Source organism: Labrus mixtus, chromosome 2 (assembly GCF_963584025.1).
Source record: "Labrus mixtus chromosome 2, fLabMix1.1, whole genome shotgun sequence".
In the NCBI taxonomy this organism is placed as follows: Eukaryota; Metazoa; Chordata; class Actinopteri; order Labriformes; family Labridae; genus Labrus; species Labrus mixtus.
In genome coordinates this window covers 14947091-14963965 of record NC_083613.1, presented here as the reverse complement: position 1 = coordinate 14963965, position 16875 = coordinate 14947091, and the positions used below count along the sequence as shown (strand labels likewise).

General features: G+C 39.0%; 2 protein-coding genes across 2 annotated transcripts; both read right to left on the bottom strand.

The window, feature by feature from the left end:
* Window positions 1-782: 782 nt before the first annotated feature.
* Window positions 783-1264, bottom strand: LOC132986211 (histone H2B 1/2-like). The gene has a single exon (XM_061052952.1). The coding sequence runs from the start codon at window positions 1253-1255 to the stop codon at window positions 881-883; it is 375 nt and encodes a 124-aa protein (XP_060908935.1). The 5' UTR covers window positions 1256-1264; the 3' UTR covers window positions 783-880.
* Window positions 1265-5217: 3953 nt separating this feature from the next.
* On the bottom strand, window positions 5218-12679 carry LOC132954248 (uncharacterized). Its single transcript, XM_061026773.1, has 4 exons — window positions 12550-12679; window positions 11009-11997; window positions 7059-7206; window positions 5218-6547 (listed from the first exon to the last, which is right to left on the bottom strand). Exons 1-4 carry the CDS (start codon window positions 12575-12577, stop codon window positions 5478-5480), a joined length of 2235 nt encoding a protein of 744 aa, XP_060882756.1. The 5' UTR covers window positions 12578-12679; the 3' UTR covers window positions 5218-5477.
* Between the last annotated feature and the right edge of the window lie 4196 nt (window positions 12680-16875).

The following is a 16875-nucleotide window of genomic DNA, read 5'->3' as shown; positions in this document are numbered from 1 at the left end:
AAGTCTTGTAGTAATATTTTTTATTCAGTTTAAGATAAGCAGAGTTAAAAGCAGTCTGTTTCTGATACAGTGTGTGTGTGTGCTTCTCTAAACCTTTACACGTCTAACCTTCTGTTGTGTTGGTGTGAAAAAACATCTACAAAGCTGCTGGTTAGCACTTACTGATTTTGTTTCCTCCCTTTCAGATGTACCTGTAAGTGTTTGCTAAATGAAATGTAGAAAAAGGTTTGTGTTTGTCACCTGGAGCTCGCTTCAACGGAGTCTGCGTCTCAGGTTCATATGGTATAGGTTAAGTAACTTTTCAGGTGGGCATGGGGGGCAAGGTATCTACACTAACCGCTTATCTCTCATTAAAGGGTAAAAGTACCGTGTGTTAATTTCAATGTGAAAAATATTGTGACTGTTAAAGTCAGTGAACGAACTGAACGTGTACTGAACAGAACGGTCGGGGAAATAAATGTGATTGTTGAAGCAGCTTTCAGTTTGCAAACTGTAACTTTATCCAACTAAATTCTCAACTCATAGGTTTATTATTCACCACTGGTTATTCTCAGTACGATCGCGAGCAGAACATAACGTTCGGCAGTGTTTCAGCTTATTAAATTCTGATTTACAGACAGAGCTGCAGAGAAGTACTGAACAAGTCTCTTTACTAAACTGAGTCAGTACACTGAAAATAATTGCTTTTCCCATCACTAGCGTCATAGTCTTTAGATAATAATTAATCATTATAGGATTTACATGTTTTATATTATTCAATTGATTGATTATGTAGCCTACTAGAAAGTAAAACTTTCAGACACTTTCAGGATTCCTGCTCCTAGTAGGTCAAGTGGGTGGCCCTTAAAAGGACCTTTTTGTGGCTGATAAATCAGCAGGTTTACTTGGAGCTGGTGTACTTAGTGACAGCCTTGGTGCCCTCAGACACGGCGTGCTTAGCCAGCTCTCCGGGTAGCAGCAGACGGACAGCGGTCTGGATCTCCCTGGAGGTGATGGTGGAGCGCTTGTTGTAGTGAGCCAAACGGGAAGCTTCCCCGGCGATACGCTCAAAGATATCACTCACGAAGGAGTTCATGATGCCCATAGCCTTGGAGGAGATCCCGGTGTCGGGGTGAACCTGCTTCAGGACCTTGTACACGTAGATAGCATAACTCTCCTTCCTGGTCTTTCTCCTCTTCTTGCCGGTCTTGCTGGTGGACTTGACGACGGCTTTCTTGGAACCCTTCTTGGGGGCGGATTTTGGTGGTTCAGGCATGACGAAGCTGAATTGGAATGTTGGTTGGTAGAGCTCCTGTTCTTATACAGCCTGTATGCATGTAGTACTGTGTCGTCTCCCGCCTGTGATTGGTTGACGCGCTCTTGTGTTTGGTGGTGTTCGCACTGCGGACATTTTTTGTTTCCATGGTAACCCGCCTTCGTGGAGGCTGACTTGCAATTTCCAAAATAAAGAAGGCCTCTAAAAAACGCATTCGCTCTTACTTTGACCAGCAAAAGCATAAATTCAAAGTAAATGATTCACATTTTAGTGGATGTAACTTCACAAACACAACATTTCTACTGCTCTTTAGTTTAGCCTCACCTTTTGTCAATGGTAAGACAGAGAAGGTGATGCAAAACGTCTGAAATGTTTTTAGGTTGCTATTATTATAATGTTGTTGCATTAGCCTACTAAGCAGAACTAAAACTCATAAAACCTTTCAGATAACTAAATGTTGAATATGTGGAGATCTTTTCTCCTCTCACCAATTGTTTTGTTCATTTTAAATTTACAGATGTATTTCAAATACATCTTTTACATATAGGCATATATTGGGCCCCCACCCCATTTATTCAGTCATGTGAACTTCTTTTATCAATGTGTAAGCATTGGTTTGGGGTTTGTTTTATGTAGCTATTCCTTGAAGAGATATTGATCACAAAACTCAACTTTCCCAATATGCCACCGGAAGCACCAAAATAAAAGTTTGAGGAAGCGATCCAAGCCGTTAGAAAAGAAACGTACCAAGTGCTGTGATGGCGCTGTGGAAGACCACAATTTCCCAGTTTGGGATCAATAAAGTAATTCTATTCTATTCTATCCTGTGTCCGACACCGAAGAAGTAGTGCTTTGAAAACCCTGAATTGCGGCCAAAACGTCCCTTCCAATTATTCTCCGCTAATTCGTTTGACATTTTCAAAATCCCGCCAGTCTCCTGTAGCTGAGACTGGTTGGATCGCTTCCTTGAACTTTTATTTTGGTGCTTCCGGTTGGCGGTAGAGTGAATTTGCATATTAGCTAAATATTTAGAAATCAAAGCTAAATATTTAGAAATCGTTGCTAAATATTTAGAAATCGTTGCTAAATATTTAGAGTCTTAGCCAAATATTTAGAAGTCGTTGCTAAATATTTTGTTTATATTCTATATATTTAGCTTTGATTATAAATATTTACAATCTTAGCTAAATATATAGGATCAAAGCTAAATATTTAGAATGTAAACTAAATGTTTAGAAATGTAGCTAAATATTTAGAATCAGGACATGTATTTTTAACATTTATATATAACATTTAACATTTAGATAAAACATTCAACATTTAGATATAATATTTAACATTTATATTTGCCAATGAAATTATCTTACATTTTTATTCACAAAAGTAAATGTGACAAAGTTCACAAATATTTCTCTAAATGTGAATAAAAAGTGATGTTTTAGGGCTAAATGTGGAGAAATATTGTTGTTATTTGTAGTGTGCGCAACTTTACAATCGGCGCCCCATACTGTCATGATCGTTACTTAACCAACATCCCAGTTCAAACTGGGATGTTGAACTGTACTTTGCGTTTCCCCTGCTGAGTCTCTTTCACTTTCTGTTTCAAATGAGTCATTATGAGACCTTTATTTATAGACTGCTCCCACATGTTTATCTGGGCTCACTCGGTTCTGGGAAATCCCATTGGTTACCTTACCACTTACCTTACCAAAAACAATACTCTTTACACTGTTTATGATTGAGACAAAGACCCTTTTAGTATTTTCTTAAATAGTTTAATCATTTCCCTTCATAAAACGGTTAACGATTACTTGAACATATAATCCTTTATTATTTATCCATCATTATGTAGGCTATATTTTGTTTTTGTCAATGGGGTAGAAAAGAATATGTTTATCTGAAAAGATAAATCTTTGCTAAGATTTGCCTTTAATGAAAAAAACTTTGAGATTAATATCCTCTCGTCCTTTTTTCATGACACACAAGAGCTGCTTTGTTTAAAAAAGTAACTAAGTAACTTCTACTTAAAGTACATTTTAAACAAGTTACTTTTTACTTTTACTTGAGTACTTTTATAAACTGGTACTTTTACTTGTACTTAAGTCAAATTTTAGCAAACAGTACTTTTACTTGAGTAGAATATATTAGTACTCTTTACACCTCTGCTCTGCTGTAAAGTTGAGCCATGTAATATTGGGCCTGTAAGGGGATTATTTTTTAGTCAGCCTCGAGCAGCCACTTGACGAACTGCAGTTTTTATAAAATGTTTGGACACGGTAAGGCAAAGACTGGTTAAGTTAAGATATTCATGGTGTGAATTTCTATTCAAAGTCCAATTTGAGTTCTGGTTTCACAGGAGGACTCAAACTCGACGGGAAAGTAAAGTGTTGTTTGTATCTTTTCAATCTTTAACTCTTCATTTTCATGAATCCATACATCCATGTGATGTACAAGCAAAGGTTAATACCTTTGTATACGTTTGCAAACGTAAGACCTTTAGACAACACTGAGACATGGCTGGGTGATAGTGGAAAGCCAGAAATGTTGAACACCAGTTCATTCTGGTAAACTGACGGCAAGATTGGCTGAACACAAACATGCCATTAGTACAGAAAATCCACAATATCCAAGGTCCTTACATTTTAAAGAGGTTCATCATGGCAGCTGTAACTCTTAAGAAATTTCAGGTATTTATCATATACTAAGCTCAATCAGAGCTTTCAACCAAGTTGTCTTGGTTTTGGTTTTTTTTAGCAATTTTGAGTCATTTGCTTGTATATTTAGTCACTTTTAAATATTGTAATTGTCATCTGCCTTGGTATCATGTATACATTTTGATGTTTAACTTTCTTTGTTCAAATGTGTAACCTTTTTACTAAACCATGTGGCTACTTCTGATCATGTGACTTGCTCTAAACCTTTACAGGAAGTAGCTTGGTGGCCATTTTGTATCTGCCCTGATGAAGGCCTATATGGCTGAAACTTGTTGGCATGTTTTTATGAATCTATAGCCCCGATGAATTAAAGGCTTTTTATGCTTAACCCTCTGAGTGCCTCAAACTTCTTCAAAAGCTTCTAAGTTGGATCCCCTCACTGAAGAGCACCAGAAGGATGAACTATCCAAACTTTTTTCAACACCCAATAATTAAAGTTTTATGGAACATTGTTTGTTATAATTTAATTTTACCACAAGATGGCAGCACAGCCTGTAAATGCAAAAAGGACCATTGGGAATAAGAATATTCTGATTTAATGTTAGAGAAATATGGTAATTTAATAAGAATATTTTTATATCAATAACTGAATATATTGTTGACCATAAGTCACTATTTTAGACTGCTCTTGTTTTTTGCCTTAAATATGTTTCCTTTTGTGATTGATATTTTTCAACTAGATTCATTTGTAATTTACATTTACATTTTGTATACAAATTGAAACCCTGTACGTGACATGATGTTAACATTTGATCCTATATGTTGTGGTTCAAGAGGAAACATACATCTGACTATAGCTTTGTCACGACAACAAAATACCAAATTGTGATACAATTCTCGAAAAAAATCAAATATTGATACCTCGCAAACGAAAGTGGAAGTCAAGGCACCCAAAATACGGTAATTTATTGTTTATAATTACAGAACAATTGCAAGTGAACTCCTTCAATGTGTTAATTCAACACATTGACAACAATTCAATATTGTCACCTTCTTTGCACTTTGTCTAAGACATTATTATAACTTTGTCATCTTTATGAGATGCAAAACCCCTTGAGAAACGTCCGTATTTAATACGACTTTTTTGTACTTCTGTTGTGCAGTGTGGGTGGAGGGTATATTTTCCTTATTTACCAATTACATCCCTGATTTAAATATAACTCAGAGAAAGATTTAGTCTGATTTTCACATTTTTATTTCTTGATTCTTTTAACACAATTTTTCCTGAACATGCTTAAATGATCTACATAAGAGATGACAGGAATTATTCAAGCTTGGAACAATCACAGTTATTAGATTAAACAGGCTTTTCATACAAACATTGGCAGAGGTCAACATATCTGAAGAAAAGCCGAAAGGTCATCAGATGACAGTGAGAACATTTCTATCATATGATGGATAACAGTAAAGCAGAGAATCGCAGAGAATCACCATCGCAGAGAATCACCATCGTTGAAGATAACTCTGGGCAACAATGTTGTTCTCAACCACATTAAGAGTGGGACCGCTCACCCAAAAAAGCTTTTCAATGCCTTTCCAAATTCTCTCACACCATTAACAATACTTTGGCCAGTTTTTACCAGAAAATATAACGGATTAGAATCCTCCGCTTCAGCTCTGGCCGCAGATTCATGCTGGTTCTGCAGATTTTGCATCTGGCCTTTCAGATCACTGTCAAACTTTTCCTTTAATTCACTCAGCTGTTTTTCTTTTTCCTCTCTCTCTCTCTCTCTCTCTGCTTCTCTCTCCTCCTTCTCCCTCTTTCTCTCCTCGGTCATCTCCTGCTTCTCCCTCATCCTCTCCTGTTTCTCTCTCTCTCTCTCGGCCTGGAGTTCATCACTGATCTTCTTCATCTGTTTTTCATACTTTTGCTGTACTTTCCTCTCAAGTTCTTCTCTTTCTTTGCGTATTTCCTCTTCTTTCTCTTTCAGGATGCGTTGTTTCTCCTCCTCGATTGCCCTCTCAGCCTCTTGGAACATCTCGTTGGTGTAGTGGCTTCCTCCGTTCATCTGGACAATACTTCTGATCTTCTGGAGCAGCTCAGTGACCTGAGAGGGATCTTTTTTTTTATTATTGAAGACATGGTACTGGCCATTACATCTGTCCACGAGCTCCAGCAGGTCTTGGTCATCATTTATGAAGTCCTCAATGGTTTGGTCTTCGTCAAGTTGATCCCCCCTAGTAAAGAGAACCATGCTGTATCTGTCTGCTGCCTGGCCAAAGATTTCTTGAATCCTTTGCACTGCCTGCTTCTCTTCTGCAGTGAATCTGCCCAGTCCGATGACCACCAGGAACACATGGGGTCCAGGAGCAGCATAAGAGATGCACTGGCTTAAATCTGCAGTTGTCTTGTCCATGCCAAACCTGGTGTCAAAGAGGCCCGGGGTGTCAATAACGGCAACCTTTTGTCCATCTACTGTACCTTTGCCCTTAGAACAGTCCACAGTCATCGACTTTGAACTGAACTTGGACTCAAAGCATTGTCGTCCCAGGATGTTGTTTCCAGTGGCACTCTTTCCAATGCCGGTCTTCCCCACCATCACCATTCTCAGCTCCTGGTTATTTGTTCTGCTGTATCCTGTGTGAAAGAGTGAGGATGAACTTTAATGTACATCAGCTGTTCACACACAACACATAAGGAAATTTCAAACACATTTTCAAGACTAACTTATTTCACTGAAAAATCAATCAAGACCTTACTCTTTGTTATGTTACAAAACAGCAGGTAAAATACCTTACTCTTTGGTATATTATCTACAAAGACCCAACATTAATCCATCATGAGCACTAAGCAACATTTAGCAAAGTTACAGTGGCAAGAAAAAACGTAATTTGTCAATGTAGTCTCTTTATGTTTCCCCTTCAGCATCGTCCCTCCCTTCTCTAGACAATGCCTCTCTCAGGTAAGAAGCAGAAACAGAACCAGTTTTTTGTTTTTTTTTATCAGTCATCAAATGCCAAAGAAACATTTTTTTTCTAACTGAAAAATCTTAAATGTACTCTAGCATTTCAGATGTAAAGAATAAGCATAAAGATTTGATTAACTGCCACAAAATTATTGAACTCATGGATTCATTGTCATGACTTACCTGTAGACATTTTCAGGTTGTAGTAGTTGTCAGCAACGTTCAAGCTGAAAAGAATAGAGAAGAAGGTGCAGATGAAGTGAAGACACTGAGTTCTGAGTGTGTGCTGTTGCTGCTTATATACTGTCTCTGTGCACCAACCCACAAATTGCTTATCACAATGAAAGTGAAACTATGCTAACCCTTAAAATCACCCTCCACTCCCTCAGCATTTACAATAAATAGCAGCAGAGCCACAAGATACTGTGGACTGCGTCACATATTAAAGGCAAGTAGAAAAACATGTTCCAATGTTTCCACAGTAAGAGTTTATTGTATTCAACGTCATTAATGCATCTTGGTTAGCAGTGACTTAATGTATTCAATAAAAAATAAATTAAATCAGTGTTTCCAAACATTTAAAAATATCATGTACACGTTGAGTTACTGGTCATGTTATTGGTAACCAACTGAAAACCTATAACCGTCTCATACGGATGTCAGTTCAACAAAACAAACCAATAACTTAAATTCATTTGCTGTTTGATTTTTATGCCCCGGTCAAAGTGAGTGACTGCTGCACACAAGTTGATGATTTTACATTGATGTTTATGTACTTGGTCCTGTCTTGGCCTCGCCCCGCCCTGGTCTTGGTCTACATCTTATTTCAATCAGTGTTAAATGTTTAACTATTTCAGAAGTGTTAATTTGACTCTAGAAAGTGTGGAGCTATATAAACCCTGAAAAAAGGTTGAAATCAACTCTGTGGGCGTTAATTCAACACTGGACTTGTTGCTGTAATCATCAAGATCAAAACATTAAAAGGCTTGAAACGTGTGATGTGTGTAATGGATCTAGAATATAAAGTTTCCCTTTTTGAGTTAAATTACAGAGGGCAAAAATGACTTTTCCACGACGTTCTAATTTTTTTAAATACATCTGTATGTTTTAAATTATCACAGAAAATAGAAATCTAGTGTGTTTTTTGTAAAACATATGTACATAAGATATTAATGTGAATCCTGTAAGGCCAATACATCATAAAGGGTAGAATTCCTTTGAACACTTAAGAGCTTCACATTGAAAATGCATTCATGACCTGTTAATTGCTAATCTTAACTGTGACTCATCAACTGTCATGATCATTATTTAACCAACATCTCAGTTCAAACCCTCTGAACTGTACTTTGCTTGTTTCCCCTGCTGAGTCTCTTTCCCTTTCGGTTTCAAATCACTTATTATAAGCCCTTTATTTATAGACTGCTCCCATATGTCATCTGGGCTCACTTGGTTCTGGGAAATCCCATTGGTTACCTTATCACTTACCCTCCACTCCCTCAGCATTTACAAGAAATAGCAGCAGTTCTTTCAAGAGCCACAAGATACTGTGGACTGCGTCACATATTAAAGGCAAATAGAAAAGCATGTTCCAATGTTTCCACAGTAAGAGTTTATTGTATTCAACGTCATTAATGCATCTTGGTTAGCAGTGACTTAATGTATTCAATAAAAAATTAATTAAATCAGTGTTTCCAAACATTTAAAAATATCATGTACACGTTGAGTTACTGGTCATGTTATTAGTAACCAACTGAAAACCTATAACCGTCTCATACGGATGTCAGTTCAACAAAACAAACAAATAACTTAAATTCATTTGCTGTTTGATTTTTATGCCCCGGTCAAAGTGAGTGACTGCTGCACACAAGTTGATGATTTTACATTGATGTTTATGTACTTGGTCCTGTCTTGGCCTCGCCCTGCCTTGGTCTTGGTCTACATCTTATTTCAAGACACTCAATAAGTACATTTTCTTTCCCCTTTGGCAGATTTCTTTTTTCTTATTACTTGCAATACAAGCCTTGTTTTTTGCTTCGATTTGAGTTTTTGTTGTGTGGTGGTTTTAGGGAACCTTGAAACTGTGAAACTCTACATGTCATTGTCACAGAGTTCAAGAGGGACCTGAACACTTTCATAATAACTGCTTACATTCATACAGAAACCTGTTGGTCTGTGAAGAGTCATAGGGGAATCTCCAAACAGTGAAAAATAACAACTTTACAGGAGTGATCATATACGATGCACAGAGGGAACAGAAGACAAACTGAGGTCATGGGGTTCGTTAGATCTGAGAGCAACTATGACAAACTTGTATTCTTTGTTAATGCTGGTGCAGCACTTACTATCCTGGGTTCAAAGAAATAATCATGAATTTATTACTGGGAGGGTATGAGTGTTTTTATTATGTTCAAGGAATTTGTTGATAGACTTCACATTGTAATATGAAGGCACCGATCCAATCCTGATATCAGTCCGATACTGACTCATATAGGCAGATGGAGTATGAGAGGAAATAAAACTACCCATGGGGCTGAGCTATTCATTTCATTTCTATGCTATTCTGTGTTCAAGGCAACCTCGTGCACGTACATCCTGTGTTTTGTGCACTGCCTGTGCATTATGATTGCAATCCTTGCAATAACTATAGAAAGCTAAGGTTTAGAGGCGTGGTAGAGTTTTTCAACACATTAATACTTTTTTTTAGACCTCTGAACATGTGCAAAAGAAATTCTTACTGGAGTTACAGGCTGGATACTTACCACAGATATCTGGAGCTCTGATGTTAAGACAATGCTAGCAACATTGAAAAGCCATGAGACTGCATAGCTTAGGCTGCTCTATGCAGCTCAACAAGGGTTTACTGTCAAAGTGGAGGGTGAGTCATGCCATTAAAGTGGTAGACACATTGTGGGACATTTTCTCTCTTTTCTTATTCACGCCTACATGATATACAGGTGCGGAGGCAAATACTTGTTTAATGCCTGCCAGCTGAAGGGGAGGACTGACAGGGACTTTTGGATTCCGTCGATGGCGGTCGCCAGCTGTACTGCTCTACCCATAGGCGTTACCCTGGAATTAAAAAAATGCATTTAAAATGTCAATGTATCAACTTGGAGAGGGAGGGGGGGGGGGGAAGACTCGCCCACTCACTGCTTCGCGCCGTTATCAGCCAAAACATGATACAATGTTTGCCCCACACACACAGTGGCTCAGGCTCAGGGCTCAGTGCGCATGCGTGTGGGTGGGGGGAGCGAGTGAGGAGAGAGAGAGAACGAGGCGAGTGTGTGTGTTCGGCAGGTGTGTGCGAGAGGCAACGTTATGATGCCGGGGACCGGAGCAGAATAAGCAGGAGAATGTATCAACTTGGAGAGGGAGGGGGGCGGGGTGGGTAAACTCCCCCACTCACTCCTTTCGCGCCTTTATCAGCCGCAACATGATACAATGTTTGCCCACACACACAAACACACACATACACTTGACTCCCCACAGTTCGCCGAGTCGGGTGACGAGGCTTTTATAGATTTGGTGACGTGGGGATGCACTCCTACGTCATACTGTACTACACAGCTGTTAAAGTTTTTCAAACGGAAGGGCAGACACTATGCACATTTCTAACACAATATTTAAAATTTCAATACTTTGTACTCAAATGTCGAGATTTGGACTTGGATTGATCCATAACACTACTTAATACTCAGATACAGAGGTTTATAGTTGAAAAAAGTGGTTTTAGGGTTTAGTTACTCTTTAACCTAACTTTTGGTCAACCCAACACCAGGCATAGACCTGGAGCTGAGGCGGGTCTTAGGCCTCCTGACAAATGAGTTACATTAAAGAAGGAGGGATAAAGAGACTTTCAAACTTCCACCATAAATTCTGACATAAAAACACAAGAATACAGGCAATAAAGGGTTTGACACAGTAGATTAACAGCCAGTATTTTATTTTTAACAACTGATTTTCAGTTTAAAAAAAACATTCCACTATCAAATATAATTTCTTAAAGAAACAAAATCGGAAAAGCGGTATCAGCTGAAATAACATTGTCTTAAGAAATTGCAATGGGTGCATCTCTATCCTCCCATTTATCCTACTGTTTGCATAAAATTCTTACACAAATAACCTTATCAGAGAATTATACACTCATCATCTCGTTGCTGTGATTGCCTTCTCAACCTCGCTCTTTCCTCTTCCAGTGCTTCTTCCTGTTGTTGCTGGAGGACCATTCTCATATTTTCTATCGCCCTCTCTTGTTCCTCTTGCTCTCTCCTCCTCTCAGCTTCCATTTCTGCCATTTCCACCATCCTCTCCCTCTCCCTAATCTGCTGCTCCAACTTTCTTTCCCTTTCTCTCTCTTGCCGTTCCCTCTCTCTCTCAGCCCTGAGAATCTTATTTATTTTCCTCATCTCTCTCTCGTATTCATCCTGAAGTTCCCTCTCCAGTTTCTCTTTCTCTCTTCTTTTTTGCTCTTCTTTCTCTTTCAGGATGCGTTGTTTCTCCTCCTCGATTGCCCTCTCAGCCTCTTGGAACATCTTGTTGGTGTAGTGGCTTCCTCCATTCATCTGGACTATATTTATAATCTTCTGGAGCAGCTCAGTGACCTGAGAGGGATCTTTTTTTTTATTATTGAAGACATGGTACTGGCCGTTACATCTGTCCACGAGCTCCAGCAGGTCTTGGTCATCATTTATGAAGTCCTCAATGGTTTGGTCTTCGTCAAGTTGATCCTCCCTAGTAAAGAGAACCATGCTGTATCTGTCTGCTGCCTGGCCAAAGATTTCTTGAATCCTTTGCACTGTCTGCTTCTCTTCTGCAGTGAATCTGCCCAGTCCGATGACCACCAGGAACACATGGGGTCCAGGAGCAGCATAAGAGATGCACTGGGTGATATCTCTAGCTGTCTTGTCCATGCCAAACCTGGTGTCAAAGAGGCCCGGGGTGTCGATAACAGCAACCTTTTGTCCATCTACTGTACCTTCACCAATAGAGCAGTCCACAGTCATAGACTTTGAACTGAACTTTGATTCAAAGCAGTTTTGTCCCAGAATGGTGTTTCCAGTGGCACTCTTCCCATTTCCTGTCTTCCCCACCATCACCATCCTCAGAGTCATTTCTTTTTTTTCTGCAAGGAAGAATAGATAGAATTAGATTTGAATTGATGTTGAGATACTCTGAAGCTTTGTATTAGCATCATTCAAGGTCCAAGAATAATCCTAGATACAATATTTTAATCCCTTGATTTTAAAGAAAAGTCTAAGATGGCAGCCGCACTCATGGGTGCCATCTTAGACTTTTCTTTAAAATTCCTGCTCCAGTAATTCTGTTTTAAATAGTGTTATTAATGCTGGTTTTTAACTTGATAGCTTTGCCAGGTCTGTATCTTCACAGTTAAAAACATAGCATAAGTAAAATCTTCTGCAATTTACAACTTGTCTATCTTTAGCTTCCTCAAAGTCATGAACATTTCTACATTCTCTAAATACTTAAAAAGAAAGGTTGAGGTCCCTTAACCTAGTCCCTTTATATTTAATAAAATTATCAATGGAGGCTTTGACTGCTTCCCGTTCAACGGTCACTCATTGTAGATGCTGGTTGAAATACAGGCTCCTCTGTTGTTGTTCCTGTTGGATATAAAAATCTTACACAACACGAGCACAGTGGTATCATGACTTACCACGTAAGTAGTTGTATCTGCTGGCCATGTTTGGGGTTTCAAAGTGCAGGTGCCAAGTGGAGCAGACTCAGAGGTCTGAGTCTTTCTGCTGCTTCTCCTCTTTGTCATACAACTCCATGCTGCAAACCACACCCACATATATGTGAAAGTGAAAGTGAAGCTTTGGTTGTGTGAGCTTCTAACAGTCTTTGGAAATATTAACACCCCTCTTTGTATATGTTTGTGCCTCAAAGATTTCATTTGCTCATTTGTTAAATAAACTTTAGCAAGTTTTTGCTGTCAAACTGTTTACCATGATTACTAATACTGTAGTTATAAATCTATTTTATTAATTTTTGTTGTTGATCTGTTTGTCTCTATCCTTCTTCCTGCATCTCACTCTAACCATTTTTCGCTCATGGCAGATTAAAGGTAACATAGTCTCCTTCTTTTCAACAAGTTTAAATAAATCTCCCCGAAACCTTTCTGTGAAGTTTCTTGTTCTAAATCCACTCTGATCATGCATTTGATCACGCCTATAAACCCCTCTATTTCATTTCTAGACTTCTTCTAAAAACTTTAAGAAGGTAAAACATCAACCGTGTATGTTATTATTCAACTCAACTTTTTTATTTCAGGATCAAAGTCTGTCAACGGGAGTACCTTATTACACCATGTCCGAGTGAAAGATCATGGAAACAGAACTGTCTTCTAAGAGATTGTTGTTTTTTTAAATGCCGTAACCTTGTAGCTTTTGGAGCGCAGATGGACTAGTGGTTAGTGCGTGTGCCCCATGTACGGAGGCTATAATCCTCGAAGCAGACAGCCCAGGTTCAAATCCTTTCCTGCATGTCATTCCCCACTCCCTCTTCTTGATTTCCTACTCTATCCACTTCCCTATCAAATAAAGACAAACAAAAATCATACAAAAAAAACCTTGTTTCTTTCCTGCTTCATTAAAGGACTGGGATTTTTTTATTGGATGATTTTAAACATTTATTTATTCCCCCCTGGGATTGATTACCCTGACAGATTCTCTGTTTAAGTATTACTCTACTTATCTTTGAAGCAACATGTTTTTTATGTTCGTCTTCACAGCCCTCAGATAACTCGATACTTAAACTGCTGCTCACCCCTCCCTCCAACATTTACAGGAAACTGCAGCAGTTTCATTTCACATATTCCCCCAGAGATGGAAAGTATGGAGTCAAAGAAGTTACTGAAGCCACGAGTAAATCTATTGTTTCGTACCCGCAGATATTAAATGCCACGCACATAATAAAACTCTTGGCACACAAATTCATTGTCAGAGAGCTGCAAGAGTGAAATAAATCACGGGCGAGGACACAGAAGGTCATTGTCTGCTTTGTGAGCGCAGGACTGCAGCTGCTCTGTCTGTCTCTCTCCTCGCTCGTGGTAAAGTTGTGTGTATAAAAATGTTTTGGAGGGGGAGAGCAAGGCTGGCTCTTCCCCTCTTATGATTTGTCACTGTCAACACCATCACGGTCACATAATGAACTCATTCAACCTTGAGTGACAGTTTTAGTTGAAGCCCTCTGATAGGCTGCCAAGAGAGACAGAGGAAGACATGGAAGTGGATTTTATATTTAGACTATTTATATAAATAAATGAAACTGAAAGAGATTATGCACATCCATATCTTTTATTACAGATTATTGCACGCAGGTTTCTACCTGCAAGAACAGAACCAAACTAGAAATGAAGCGATCCATGGTTTAACATCAGAAATGTTGGGATGAAAGTTATCCTGCGAGGATCCATCGCTCTACCTTTCAGTCAACAGCACATACTGTACACACACAGTGTGTGGAATGATCTGTACAATAAATATTCATACCTGCTTCACATGCCACTTTTTAAGTTACAACAGAGTAATCAGAATGTACATGGACATACATGAGATTCATGTGAGACGGGACTGGATGTCAAAGGATGAACGCTGTGTTAATGGTTGGGCCAGAAGCACACACACATGAAACACCAGTAGCACAGGTTTAAATAAAGCACCGCCTAGTCAAAGCATGGGGTCTTACTGCAAAGTGCTCCAAGATGAAGTGCAAAAATAAAAAAGGTACATGACAAGCTCAGGAAGAGAAACCAGTCTCTCTCTTTCTCTCTATCACATACATACATACACACACTCAATTAGGTCAACTGCTATAAAAACTGTAGGAAGTCTGCTTTTTAAAAAAAATCTATAAATATCCCTCAATGCGCTACAATTAATCAGTTTAAATTAGAATCAAAACCTTTTTTTTTTCCCACCCGCATACGTTCATGAACCTGCAGCCACACTGAGCTGGATCATCATCTGTTCTCCCAGCAGAGCCTCCGCTTGTGTTCAGACTAAAAGGAAAATTTTAAAGAGGCAAACAGAAAAGAATAGAGGCGAATTCTCGCTTGGCATTGTGAGTTGTGAGTTGAGCATCACAAATCACGACACTGAGCCAAACCGCACAATCACTGCAGTCACTGCGTCCTAAAAACCTTGCAGCACCTGAGATTCTTCTGACGTTCTATTTGCATCAAAAACAGTTTGTATAATTTTATAGTGCGTTCCATTTGATCTTGTTAGTTGTTAATTTCAAGTTGCCGGTCTGATACGTCATCAGGAACGCCTCCTTAAAGTCTTAATTCCAACTTGGAAACTCAGAGAACCTTTAGTAGCCCGATTTAAAATCCAACATGGCTGCTACGTGCATTAAGAGTAACGTTTAAGCTGTAACTATTGTGTTTATTAGCAGCTTAGTCCTCTTTTAGTGTAATTAAACCAATCAGTCACACCGACAGTATCGTGCTAAGTTCTATCTGTAGACATGTTGTCATGTGACACGATGTGTGTTGGCATCGCCTGGTATTAGCTAACAAAACAAAAGCACTCCAGGAGGCGTCCGTGTTACTTCCAACTCGCAACTGGAATGCTGTTTACTCGGTCGGACTTCATTCCCAGATTATCCGAGATCCGAGGTAAATGGAGAGCACCATAAAACATGGACCTTACCTCAGTGACATCACCCATTGGGTTCTGAAGCAAACTTTCGAAGCAGATAAAAACAGATTATAATAAAAATGAATCCCCCTGTACAGTGTGATCTGATAAATATATAAGCTCTTCAGACCAAATTAGTTTTTTGAATCTGGCTGTAAACATTTAAATATCTAAATGGGAATTTTTTAATAATTGTGTAAGTGACGTTTGGGGATTTTGCAGCCAGCCTCAAGTGGACACTTGTGGAACTGCAGTTTTTTGCACTTCCTCATTGGCCTAATTTTCAGCAAAGAAGTTTGCTGTGTGATCAGAAAGTGTTTTTTAAAGTTATCTCGTCTCACGTATCCGAGCCTGGACCGCCCGCTTTGAGTGTTAGCCTCTGTACATTTAGCATGCGCACTAACCACTATGCTACCAGCTCAATCATTTTAATTATGCCAGATTTCAGCCGACATGTTCGATACGGTAAAACTACCACTCAGCGGAGAAGGATGGACAGGTGCTCGAGAGCTAAAATAGAACACTGCTAGTTGGTGTCCATCGAAGCAATCCTGGTCCTGTTGCGACCTGTTTGCCTCAAGTAACTGGAAACAGCAAGAAAGTTGATCTAAACACAGTTCATAGAGAAATAGAGGGAATTCACCGATCAGTTTACGCCTCCATGGGACTTCATGAACCTGGACACGTTATTTCCTTTAAGTGTCTGGATGGGAGAATATTTGTGGGTTGTGTTGAACAAACAAAGACACACAAATGATCCCGCAATCAAACTTGGTCAGGTAATGCAGGGTCTAATTATCCTTCACTTTTAGTCTGAACACATCTTATCATTGCGGGACAGTGGTGGTTAGTCTGATGAGCGACATGCAAGGATGTCCTTAAAAAAAAGCTCAAGGTCATCAGGACGCCTGTCTGTAAACTATCATAATGTGCACAGGAGACGGTTGAGGTCACTTTTCTGACCAATGTCTTTGTTTCTTCCAGAACATAAACTTTTAACAGGTCGAAACGTTTGCTGATTTCAGCAATTCACTTTGAGAAAAATGTTCCCATTGACCTTAAAAAAGGGAAAAAGTTATGTACAAACAATTTTGTAATAAACTGCAATTACACTATAAATTAGCTTATTCAATTGGCCCCAAACACTTAATTCCCCCGTGACATCCTCAAAAACAGAATTTAGCACCATTGAGTGCAAACTGAGTCCAGTTTGATTTGGTTCAGTACTGATGAGGTGTTCATCACAGACTAGCTGCTCTGTTTGAATCAGAACCAGTAAAGAGTTACTGACCCTGACTGTGTGTTTGAACCAGAGCTGCCACTTTAACATTTGATGA

Coding starts and splice junctions, on each gene's coding strand:
- LOC132986211 (XM_061052952.1), bottom strand. CDS start 1,255: ATGCCTGAACCACCAAAATCCGCCCCCAAGAAGGGTTCCAAGAAAGCC.
- LOC132954248 (XM_061026773.1), bottom strand. CDS start 12,577: ATGGCCAGCAGATACAACTACTTACGTG. Junction 7,207..11,008: donor GAGATGATGAGTGTATAATT/CTCTGATAAGGT, acceptor CATTGTGATAAG/CAATTTGTGGGTTGGTGCAC. Junction 6,548..7,058: donor CAACCTGAAAATGTCTACAG/GTAAGTCATGAC, acceptor TCTTTCACACAG/GATACAGCAGAACAAATAAC.